Source organism: Oncorhynchus tshawytscha, unplaced genomic scaffold (genome assembly GCF_018296145.1).
Source record: "Oncorhynchus tshawytscha isolate Ot180627B unplaced genomic scaffold, Otsh_v2.0 Un_contig_7238_pilon_pilon, whole genome shotgun sequence".
NCBI lineage: Eukaryota > Metazoa > Chordata > Actinopteri > Salmoniformes > Salmonidae > Oncorhynchus > Oncorhynchus tshawytscha.
Window position 1 is genome coordinate 150,021 of NW_024609722.1, and position 12,307 is coordinate 162,327.

The 12,307-nt window shown below is 46.2% G+C and overlaps 1 protein-coding gene across 1 annotated transcript in view; it reads left to right on the forward strand.

Annotated features, from left to right (window-relative positions):
* The first annotated feature begins 749 nt into the window (after nt 1-749).
* LOC112237911 (poly(A)-specific ribonuclease PARN) overlaps nt 750-12,307 on the forward strand; it is a 30,989-nt gene continuing 19,431 nt past the window's right edge. Inside the window, exons 1-15 of the mRNA XM_042317266.1 lie at nt 750-870; nt 1,074-1,151; nt 1,330-1,407; nt 3,235-3,304; nt 3,727-3,808; nt 4,279-4,339; nt 4,545-4,707; nt 5,319-5,381; nt 5,585-5,623; nt 5,914-5,960; nt 7,959-8,035; nt 8,364-8,417; nt 8,630-8,707; nt 11,161-11,204; nt 11,741-11,783. Of these exons, the coding sequence (XP_042173200.1) occupies nt 852-870; nt 1,074-1,151; nt 1,330-1,407; nt 3,235-3,304; nt 3,727-3,808; nt 4,279-4,339; nt 4,545-4,707; nt 5,319-5,381; nt 5,585-5,623; nt 5,914-5,960; nt 7,959-8,035; nt 8,364-8,417; nt 8,630-8,707; nt 11,161-11,204; nt 11,741-11,783 (996 nt within the window). The 5' untranslated portion in view covers nt 750-851. The remainder of the gene's footprint in view (nt 871-1,073; nt 1,152-1,329; nt 1,408-3,234; nt 3,305-3,726; nt 3,809-4,278; nt 4,340-4,544; nt 4,708-5,318; nt 5,382-5,584; nt 5,624-5,913; nt 5,961-7,958; nt 8,036-8,363; nt 8,418-8,629; nt 8,708-11,160; nt 11,205-11,740; nt 11,784-12,307) is intronic.

Consider the following 12,307-nt stretch of genomic DNA (forward strand, 5'->3'; position numbering starts at 1 on the left):
CTCACTAATGTTCGTGCCTGAATGGAAGCAAGTCCCCGCAACGATGTTCCAAAGCCGTCCCAGAAGAGTGGAGGTTGTTATAGCAACGAGGGGGGGAGGGGTCGTTTTAGTCATGTAGTGTATATTTCAAAGAATGTTTTTAATTTATTGCTGAACACCAACTAGAGTTAATAAAAATGGTGACAGCAATGTGTTGTTGGAGTAGATCTTTGAGTAAGAAGGTTTATGCATAACATAGGGTCCTAGCATAACCAAGGGTCCTAGTATAACCAAGGGTTCAAGTATCACAGGCAAAGTGTATGTATGTAGTGTTACATCAACATTTTGTGAGGACAGAAATGTAAGAAAATCTTAGATTTGTAATTATTTGTTAATTGATCAATAATGACAAAGGTGAAACTCTAGCTTCAGTTAGATAACAATAGTCATATGAGTCATTTTAACATAAACACACATTAATCCGGATAAGATTGCTATACTACCATTATTTGACACCTATCTAAAAATGTGGAACTTCATTTTAGTCTGTCTTACATGGCTTTTGCATTGGGTGACCGTTGATGGCGTGAAAAGACACATTAAAATTGCTGTTCAAAATGGGGGGGGACACCCATTATAACATGTTCAGTTATGCTCACGGCACGACTGATAAACCCACACTGTACATTCGAGCTAGAAAGCGCGTAATCGTGATTCGTGCATCGTACGGCTTTTATTTTGGCGTAGCCATATTTTGATTGACGTCGTGTCAAAAACGTCACTACGCCGGAAGTGTTGGACAGATTAAAATCCTCTTGTGTGACAGCAGCGGTTCGGTACATTGTATTTTTTTTTTTTGTCTTTCTGTAGGGATGGAGGTGACACGAACAAGTAATTCACCCTTATAGATAATATACACCAAGATTATAGTCATATGCTATTAGATACACAAACTTAGCTGTGGTTTCTCACCGCAACAATCATGATTCCGTTAATTTCCGCGAGGTTGTGAATGCTAACCCGCTGACTAGCATTACTAGCTAGCTTGCGTGTTGAGTAAACCACCAACGCTGACTGTTGTTTTTGTATTACAGATTTCAAAGACAGTTTAAGCACTGTGTACAGCGCAATAGAGGAAGCAGACTTTCTCGCAATCGATGGGGAATTTTCAGGTAAGTCATTGTTAGCTAGCTATTTAACTGGCAAACATGTAGAGTTACATCTTAACTAGCTCGCTGGCCAACCCGTTTCCGTGGCTGCTACAAGCCACACACACGCAGTCGGTTATGAACTCTTGACATCTTCATGTTCTAGTTAATACAGTAGAAAATACACTCTTTTCGGTTTCAGGTATTAGCGATGGGCCCAACGTCAGCGCACTGACTAACGGGTTGGACACGCCAGAGGAGCGCTACATGAAGCTAAAAAGGTAACAGTCAAGAGAGACATGCGTTTAGAGTTGGGGAGGCAATGCGGTTTCCTGCATTATGCTGCATTTACTTGACACTACAACGTTTTATGGCAGCCATGTTGGTTCCCCGTTAGTTTAACATGGAGAATATTTAACAATGTAACGGAATGTTTAGAATGAGAACGATATTAAAACTCTAACATAAACATAAACACTAAATGTATGGCCCTGGTCAAAACTGTCCTGTCGGTCAGGCACTGAGTGATTCGCTACAGTTGAAGTCAGAAGTTTACTTACACTCAATCAGTAGTTGGTATCATTGCCTTTAAATTGGATAACTTGGGTCAAATGTTTCGGGTAGCCTTCCACAAGCTTCCCACAGTAAGTTGGGGGAATTTTGGCCCATTCCTCCTGACAGTGCAGGTGTAACTGCGTCAGGTTTGTAGGCCTCATTTAATGCTTTTTTTCAGTTCTGCCCCACAAATGTTCCCGGATTTTGATGGCCACTCAATACTTTGACTTTGTTGTTAGGCCACAACTTTGGACATGCTTGGGGTCCTGTCCATTTGGAAGACCCATTTGTGACCAAGCTTTAACTTCCTGACTGAGGTCTTGTGATGTTGCTAAAATATATCCACATACTTTTCCTTTATGATGCCATCTATTTAGTGAAGTGCACCAGTCCGTCCTGCAGCAAAGCACCCCACAACATGATGCTGCCACCTCCGTGCTTCATGGTTGGGATGGTATTCTTTGGCTGCTTAGCCTCACCCATTTTCCTCCAAACATCACGTTGGTCATTATGGCCAAACAGTTCTGTTTTTTGTTTATTCAGACCAGAGGAAATTTCTCCAAAAAGTTACGATATTTGTCCCCATGTGCAGTTGCAAACCATAGTCTGGCTTTTTATGGCGGTTTTGGAGCAGTGGCTTCTACCTTGCTGAGCGGCCTTTCAGGTTATGTCGATATAGGACTCGTTTTACTGTGGATGTAGATACTTTTGTACCGGTTTCCTCCAGCATCTTCACAAGGTCCTTTGCTGTTGTTCTGGGATTGATTTGCACTTTTTGCACCAAAGTACGTTCATCTCTAGGAGACAGAATGCGTTTCCTTCCTGACTGGCTTGACAGCCGTGTGGTCCCATGGTGTTTATACTTGCGTACTATTGTTTGTACAGATGAACGTGGTACCTTCAGGCTTTTGGAAATTGCTACCAAGGATGAGCCAGACTTGTGGAGGTCTACAATTGTTTTTCTGAGGTCTTGGCTGATTTCTTTTGATTTTCCCTTGATGTCAAGCAATGAGGCACTGAGTTTGAAGGTAGGCCTTGAAATTCATCCACAGGTACACCTCCAATTGACTAAAATAATGTCAATTAGCCTATCAGAAGCTTCTAAAGCCATGACATTTTCTGGAATTCTCCAAGCTGTTTAAAGGCACAGTCAACTTAGTGTATGTAAACCTCTGACCCACTGGGATTGTGATACAGCAAGTCAAATAATCTGTCTGTAAACAATTGTTGGAAAAATTACTTGTGTCATGCACAAAGTAGATGTCCTAACCTATTTGCCAAAACTATAGTTTATCAAGAAATGTGTGGAGTGGTTGAAAAATGAGATTTAATAACTCCAACCTAAGTGTATGTAAACTCCCCACTGTATATAACTAATATAGCGAGGTAGCTCGCATAACTTTTTATATCATGGCTGAATTTGATCATGGTTTTCGGGTGTCTTTGATTCCTGGAGTCTAAGTATGGGCCACAACAAGGCCATGTGCTATCGGTCCTGCTTTAAATGTACACGTTTGAGACTCTCACCACCTCTGCCCCCCCCCCTCTACCCAGCATTCCATGGACTTCTTGCTGTTTCAGTTTGGACTGTGTACGTTCACATATGACCAGGCAGAGTCCAAGTGAGTGGGATTTTCTCTCCGATTTAACATTTAACACGCAGTCTGTTTTGAACTGAGTTACATCTGAGTAACATGACGCTTCTCAGAGTGCTGATTTTAGGATCAGTGTTTAGCCTTTCAGATTGTTCTGAATGAGATGCCATATGGACCTGATCCTATATCGGCCCTCTTAAGCTTGACGCAATAGGACCGTGACCTGACCCCAGATCAGTTAGTGATTTAGCCAACTCTTCTCTACTGTGTTGTTACACTGTCATAACAAACGGGTGTGTCTGAAATACTGATCTGGGACCAGCTGATATAGTGTTAAATAGAAAGTCTAAGTCAGCTATATTAAATGATGTGATCTCTATGCAGGCTATAGGAATGTTTAACCTAGCTGACCTGCTGTTCTTTCTCTCCTGGTGTCCTTGTCCCCACAGGTACGTCATCAAGACTTTTAATTTTTATATATTCCCAAAGCCGTTCAACAGAACCTCCCCAGACACCAAGTTCATCTGCCAGGTTAGAAAACCGCTGGTCTGTCTTATTTTATCCGGTGGTACAAGCATTTCTTACTGGTGCTTGACAACCTGCATCGCTTGCTGTTTGGGGGTTTTTAAGGCTGGGTTTCTGTACAGCACTTTGAGATATCAGCTGATGTAAGAAGGGCTATGTAAATACATGGGGAGGACGACCTAAACCTGTCCAATCAAATCATGTTTCAGCCCGTTATGTAAATACATGTGATTTGATTGGACAGGTTTAGGTCGTCACTCCCCGTTTCAGCCCATTATGTAAATACATGTGATTTGATTGGACATGTTTAGGTCGTCACTCCCGTTTCAGCCCGTTATGTAAATACATGTGATTTGATTGACATGTTTAGGTCGTCACACCGCGTTTCAGCCCGTTTGCTTCCTTTCCATCCCTGGAGAATAGGACCCATGTTGCCCCTGGTGGTGCTTTGGTAAATATGTCTGTTGTTATTTCAGAGTTCCAGCATAGACTTCCTGGCCAGTCAGGGTTTTGACTTCAACAAAGTGTTCCGTCACGGTAGGTGACATTCTGTCTGGTTGCCGTAGAAATCCCAACTAGGACAATAAATCGATTTGATGGATTGAAGCTACTCTAGCTAACCCCCTTCCCTGTTCTGGATGCTTTAGGAATTCCAACTAGGTCAATAAAGATGACTAAGTGATTGATTTAAAATAACCAACACTCCACCATCTAACCCTGCTTCCTTTTCTGGTTGCCGTAGGGATCCCGTACCTGAACCAGGAAGAGGAAGTGCAGCTGCGGGAGCAGTATGAGGAGAGGCGGAGTCAGAGTAACGGATCAGGAAACCCCTCCTACATCTCCCCAACCCAAACAAAGGCCCTGGCAGCCCCCGAGGAGCACAGGGAGTACATCGGACGGGTGGTGTAAGTTTAAACCTGACTCCCATTTCTAGTTACAACTTCAGACTGTAGTTGCATGTGGTGAGAGAGATGACAGCCTGGTCCCAAATCTGCCCCTTTCCCTCCTTCTGACACCAGTTCCTCCTGCCGCCACTAGCCCCTTTCCCTCCTTCTGACACCAGTTCCTCCTACCGCCACTAGCCCCTCCCCTCCCTAGCCACCCTCTGACACTAGTTCCTCCTACTGCCCCTTTCCCTCCCTAGCCACCCTCTGACACTAGTTCCTCCTACCGCCCTTTCCCTCCCTAGCCACCCGCTGACACTAGTTCCTCCTACTGCCCCTTTCCCTCCCCTAGCCACCCTCTGACACTAGTTCCTCCTACCGCCCCTTTCCTCCCTAGCCACCCTCTGACACCAGTTGCTCCTTCATATAAGGCATGGTTTAAACTCCTCCAAACGGGTGTTACAGCCTCAGCGGAACCCGTCCTACGGTCCACGGTGAAGTCACATGGTACTGATTTATGTCTAGCGGAGCAGAAATCCATGGTAACAGTCCAGACACGACCATTCAGCTCCAGCCCAGAATGCATCCCTGTCGTTTTGTTAAGTCTTCCTCCTGCCTCTTGTCCCTTGCAGAGAGAAGGTGGAATCTCTGTTCACTACCTCAGAGAAGACTGTGGACCTGGAGCCCTGCACTGGGTAAAGAAACACCTGTGTGTTTTGTTTGTTTGTGTGTGTGTGTGTGCGAGAGAGAAATGTGCATTTATACAACAATTTAATTTCAGTCTCAAGGACTTTACCATTTTAACATGGCTCTCCTGACCCCCCCCCAGCAATATTTACCAGTGTTTTGTTAATTAAAAACCTCCATTCCCCCTGTTCTGTTCTCTGCTCCACTCCAGGTTTCAGAGGAAGCTGATCTACCAGACTCTCAACTCCAAGTACGTACGTTCTGTCCTTCTAGAGCAGCAATGTTCTAGAACTCTGCAGATATAATTCAGTGTTCCATCCCAAGAACACAGGGAGATGAATGAAATCCACTTTTTGAATTGTTACCATTCTGCTATTTCTAAAACAGATGAATTGTTTTTTTTTATCTGTAGTTTTAACGCTGCTTAGTGACAGTTAATGTTAATCATAAAATGTTTATATAGTTCTAGTACTGAGTGTGTATATTGTACAGAGATGACATATCTTTATAGAAGGATAATGTTCATCTACTCTCCTATAGGTTCCCAAAGGGCCTTCATGTGGAGACCTTGGAGACAGAGAAGGTCAGTCTGCCAGCTATATCAGAGGTTCTCAAACCTCTCCTCGGGGGGACCCCCAGCCAGTCAGTCTATGTATTTGATCTATTCCAGAGCCCTACGAGACTCATGATCACGGCTGGTTGTGATACAGCCCGGGATCGAACCAGGGTCTGTAGTGACACCTCTAGCACTTTCGATGCAGTGCCTAAACCGCTAGCACACCTGATTGAACTAATCATTAAGACCTTATATACTAGGAATAAGGCTCCCTGAATGGCGCAGCGATTTAAAGCACTACATTGAAGTGCTAGAGACGTCACTACCGACCCTGGTTCGATCCTGGGCTGTATCACAACAGGCTGTGATCAAGAGTCCTGTAGGGCAGCGCACAATTGGCCCAGCATCAACCGGGTTAGGGGAGGGGGAGGCCGTCATTGTGAAATAAGAATTAGTTCTCAACTGATTTGCCGAGTTAAATAAATCCATTAAGCTAGAGGATGTAATGAGTGATACCAGTTTGAACTTTAGTTTAGTGCTCCATTTTAACTGTCTTTATACCAATGGCAGAGTTACTCAGGATCTTCTACGTTAGTAATGAGTTACTAATCTACGTAGTGACCTTCTACTAGTAATCTGGAGTTACTCAGGGACGTTAGTAAGAGTTACTCCCCGTTAGTAATCTGGCTCGGATTTAGTAATCTGAGTTACTCAGGGATCTTCCGTTAGTAATCTGGAGGTTACTCAGGGTGTTGAGGTGATTTACCAGGGATCTTCTAGTAGTAATCTGGAGTCAGGGATCTTCTAATCTGGGAGTTACTCAGGGATCTTCTACGTCAGTAGAACACAGTCTGCCCCCCCTGCCGGTGTTCTAGTCTAAGCTTTCTAGTCTGACCCCCCCCTCAGGTAATGTGTGTGTGAGTGATGCTGTGGGATTGTCTCCAGTCAGTAGGTGTGAGTGATGCGTCAGTAGGTGTGAGTGATGCTGTGGGATCGTCCGGTCAGTAGGTGTGAGTGATGCTGTGGGATCGGGTCAGTAGGTGTGAGTGATGCTGTGGGATCGTCTCCGGTCAAGTAGGTGTGAGTGATGCTGTGGGATCGTCTCCGGTCAGTAGGTGTGAGTGATGCTGTGGGATCGTCTCCGGTCAAGTAGGTGTGAGTGATGCTGTGGGATCGGCTCCGGTCAAGTAGGTGTGAGTGATGCTGTGGGATCGTCTCCGGTCAAGTAGGTGTGAGTGATGCTGTGGGATCGTCTCCGGTCAAGTAGGTGTGAGTGATGCTGTGGGATCGGCTCCGGTCAGTAGGTGGGAGTGATGCTGTGGGATCGCTCCGGTCAGTAGGTGTGAGTGATGCTGTGGGATCGTCTCCGGTCAGTAGGTGTGAGTGATGCTGTGGGATCGTCTCCGGTCAGTAGGTGTGAGTGATGCTGTGGGATCGTCTCCGGTAGGTGTGAGTGATGCTGTGGGATCGTCTCCGGTCAGTAGGTGTGTGAGTGATGCTGTGGGATCGGCTCCGGTCAGTAGGTGTGAGTGATGCTGTGGGATCGTCTCCGGTCAAGTAGGTGTGAGTGATGCTGTGGGATCGTCTCCGGTCAAGTAGGTGTGAGTGATGCTGTGGGATCGTCTCCGGTCAAGTAGGTGTGAGTGATGCTGTGGGATCGTCTCCGGTCAGTAGGTGTGAGTGATGCTGTGGGATCGTCTCCGGTCAAGTAGGTGTGGAGTGATGTAGGATCGTCTCCGGTCAAGTTAGTGATGCTGTGGGATCGTCTCCGGCCTGGATGTGTGGGATCGTCTCCGGCCAAGTAGGTGTGAGTGATGCTGTGGGATCGTCTCCGGCCAAGTAGGTGTGAGTGATGCTGTGGGATCGTCTTAGGTGTGAGTGATGCTGTGGGAGTCTAAGTAGGTGTGAGTGATGCTGTGGGATCCAAGTAGGTGTGGGAGTGATGCTGTGGGATCTCTCCGGTCAGTAGGCGTGAGTTGATGTACATTTATAGACGGGTGTATTATGTGATGATATAATGGGGTTTCAGAGCGGTACATTCCCAGCAAGGTGGACGGCGAGGAGAGGAAGAGGAGGGAGCGGCAGAAACAGGGAGAGAACAGGTGCGTTCCTTCTACCGTTTTTCTATAAAAAAAGCAAAAACATTCCAGAACATTCCAGAACATTCCTTCCTGTGGTGTTCTAGATGGAAGCAGTCTAAGCACAGTAACTCCAGAAGGACACGGCTGAATTTTCTTCTACTGTATCTAAAAAGCAGACAGTACATTTCTTCTTGAAAGGTTCCACACCTTCACCCCCTGAAGAAACACGATCAGGTGGCAACGTTTTGAATCTGGGAGATTACTTGTCCAATAAGAGACATTCCTTTGTAGTTTCTTTGCAATGTTTTGCTACGTTTCCTACTGAACGTGACCCTCGTCAATCCTTCCAGGAGGAGCTGAATGACGCTGTGGGATTCTCCAGGGTCATACACGCCATCTCCAAATCTGTGAGTTACCCTGACAACCTGGTATCAAATTGTTTTAGTTTTAACCTGTATCTTTTGTTATGTTGCGATGTACCAGTATATGCCAACTGCCTTTGCAATCCACCACTGAAACTATAAGGAATATTGTAGTTGCGTGAGTTCTCCTTTATCTCTCTTTGGGCGCTATACCTTTAGGTTGGGACTCAACTCTTTCCCCCCTCTCTCCAACCCAGGGAAAGTTGGTGGTTGGCCACAACATGCTGCTGGACGTCATGCACACCATCCATCAGTTCTACTGCGTACTGCCAGAGGTACAAAACACGCACCATTTATATATGAACACAGTGGTTTAATTTTAAATTTCACCTTTATTTAACCAGGTAGGCTAGTTGAGAACAAGTTCTCATTTTACAACTGTGATCTGGCCAAGATAAAACAAAGCAGTGTGACACAAACACAGTTACACATGGGATAAACAAACATAGTCAATAAAACAATAGAAAAGTGTATATACAGTGTGCAAATGAGGTAAGTCAAGGGTGGTAGGCAATAAATAGGCCATAGTGGTGAAATAATGACAATTTAGCAATTAAACACTGGAGTGAATAGATGTGCAGAAGATGAATGTGCAAGTAGAGATACTGGGGTGCGAAGGAGCAAAATAAATAAATACAGTATGGGGATGAGGTAGTTGGATGGGCTATTTACAGATGGTCTGTGTACAGGTGCAATGATCTGTGAGCTGCTCTGACAGCTGATGCTTAAAGTTAGTGAGGGGAGATATGAGTCTCCAGCTTCAGCGATTTTTGCAATTCGTTCCAGTCATTGGCAGCAGAGAACTGGAAGGAAAGGCGGCCCAAGGAATTTGCGGTGACCGTGAAATATACCTGCTGGAGCGCGTGCTACGGGTGTGTGCTGCTATGGTGACCAGTGAGCTGAGATAAGGCAGGGCTTTACCTAGCAAAACTTATAGATGACGTGGAGCCAGTGGGTTTGGCGATAAATATGAAGCGAGGGCCAGCCAACGAGAGCATACAGGTCGCAGTGGTGGGTAGAATATGGGGCTTTGGTGACAAAACGGATGGCACTGTGATAGACTGCATCCAATTTGTTGAGTAGCGTGTTGGAGGCTATTTTGTAAGTGACATCGCGAGAAGTTGAGGATTGGTAGGATAGTCCGTTTTACAAAGATATGTTTGGCAGCATGAGTGAAGGATGCTTTGTTGCGTAATAGGAAGCAGATTCTAGATTTAATTTTGTGAGTCTGGAAGGAGAGTTTACAGTCTAACCAGACACCTAGGTATTTGTAGATGTCAGAACGGTCCCTGAGTAGTGATGCTGGATGGGCGGGCAGATGCTGGCAGCGATCGGTTGAAGAACATGCATTTAGTTTTACTTTCATTTAAGAGCAGTTGGAGGCCACGGAAGCAGAGTTGTATGGCATTGATGCTTGTCTGGAGGTTTAAGTGTCCAAAGAAGGGCTAGAAGTATACAGAATGCTATCGTCTGCGTAGAGGTGGATCAGAGAATCACCAGCAGCAAGAGCGACATCATTGATGTATACAGAGAAAAGAGTTGGCCCGAGAATTGAACCTGTGGCACCCCCATAGACTGCCAGAGGACCGGACAACAGGCCCTCCGATTTGACAAACTGTACTCTGTCTGAGAAGTAGTTGGTGAACCAGACGAGGCAGTCATTTGAGAAACCAAGGCTGTTGATGAATTTGGTGATTGACAGTGAAAGCCTTGGCCAAATCGATGAATACGGCTGCACAGTAATGTCTCTTATCAATGATATCGTTTAGGACCTTGAGCGTGGCTAAGGTGCACCCATGACCAGCTCTGAAACCAGATTGCATAGCGGAGAAGCTACGGTGGGATTCGAAATGGTCGGTGAGCTGTTTGTTAACTTTGCTTTCGATGACCTTAGAAAGGCAGGGTAGATTAGCTATAGGTCTGTAGCAGTTTGGGTCTAGAGTGTCTCCCCTTTTGAAGAGGGGATTACCGCGGCAGCTGTTCAATCTTTGGGGATCTCAGACAATACGAAAGAGATGTTGAACAGGCTAGCAATAGGGGTTGCAACAATTTCGGCTGTAATTTTAGAAAGATGTTCCAGTCCTGCTGATTTGTAGGGGTCCAGATTTTGCAGCTCTTTCAGAACATCAGCTATTTGGGTGAAGGAGAAATAGGGAGGCTTGGGAAAATTGCTGTGGAGGGCTGTTTACCAGGGTAGGAGTGCCAGGTGGAAAGCATGGCCAGCTGTAGAAAAAGCTTATTGAAATCCTCAATTATTGCGGATTTATAGGTGGTGACAATGTTTTCTAGCCTCAGTGCAGTGGGCAGCTGGGAGGAGGTGCTCTTATTCTCCATGGATTTTAGTGTCCCAGAACTTTTTGGCGTTTGTGTTGCAGGATGCAAATTTCTGTTAGGAAAGTGAAGGCTTGCTTTTTCAAACTGCCTGTGTATATTGGTTCCTAACTTCCCTGAGAAGTTGCATATCGCAGGGTCTATTCGATGCTAATGCAGTACGCCACAGGATGCTTTTGTGCAGGTCAAGGGCAGTCAGGTCTGGAGTGAACCAAGGACTATATCTGTTCCTGGTTCAAATTTTTTTTAACAGGGCATGCTTATTTAAGATGGTGAGGAAAGCACTTTTAAAGAATAACCAGTTATATTCTACTGACGGAATGAGGTCGGAAACACAGTGGTTTAGAAGAACCTTGTTTCTTTTCTATTTGACAGTCTTTTTCTTTCTTCCCCACAGGACCTGAATGACTTTAAAGAAGTCACTCAGTGTGTCTTCCCCAGGTAAATACATTCTGCTGCGTCAGGGTTTTGGTGGGTCTTCCCCAGGTAAATACATTCTGCTGTGTCAGGGTTTTGGTGGGTCTTCCCTGGGTAAAGGACATACTGCTACTACTTCTCTATGAGCCGTTCTGGCTCTGACAAGGCTTACCACTGCTTTGACCTAACCTCTCTGGGAGTCAGTCTATTTATCTGGTGCACTGTTAATCTAGAAACCTCTCAGTAGCCCAGCAGCTGGAAGAGCCGGCGACACACATGGGAATGAACTGGCAGCTGGAAGGCTGCTGCTCTGATCCCATGTACCATCTCCTGCCGTTGTGCAAGGCACTTAACCCACCACGTTTTTCACCCAGGAGCTCTGCTCTGCGTCTGACCTGGTGCCCCTCCCCCTCAATGCGCTGCCCCTCCCCCTCAACGCGCTGCCCCTCCCCCTCAACGCGCTGCCCCTCCCCCTCAATGCGTGTGTATATCTGGTGCTGTTGGTAAAGACAGATGTTCCTCTCTAACCAATGGACCAAGTATCTTCTCTGTTTCCTCAGGCTGTTGGACACCAAGCTCATGGCCACTACGCAACCGTTCAAGGTAATACTATTTCAGGTATTTAGATGTCTGGTTAAAGGATGTCATAGCCTCCCGGGTGGTGCAGTGGTTCAGCGCTGTGCCACCAGAGACTCTGGGTTCGCGCCCAGGCTCTGTCGCAACCGGCCGCGACCGGGAGGTCCGTGGGGCGACGCACAATTGGCCTAGCGTCGTCCGGGTTAGGGAGGGTTTGGCCGGTAGGGATATCCTTGTCTCATCGCGCACCAGTGACTCCTGTGGCGGGCCGGGAACAGTGCGCGCTAACCAAGGTTGCCAGGTGCACGGTGTTTCCTCCGACACATTGGTGGGGCTGGCTTCCGGGTTGGATGTGTTAAGAAGCAGTGCGGCTTGGTTGGGTTGTGTATCGGAGGACGCATGACTTTCAACCTTCGTCTCTCCCGAGCCCGTACGGGAGTTGTAGCGATGAGACAAGATAGTAGCTACTAAAAACAATTGGATACCACGAAATTGGGGAGAAAAAGGGGAGGAAAAGGGGAGAAAAATGGGTATAAGTCAACAACAACAAA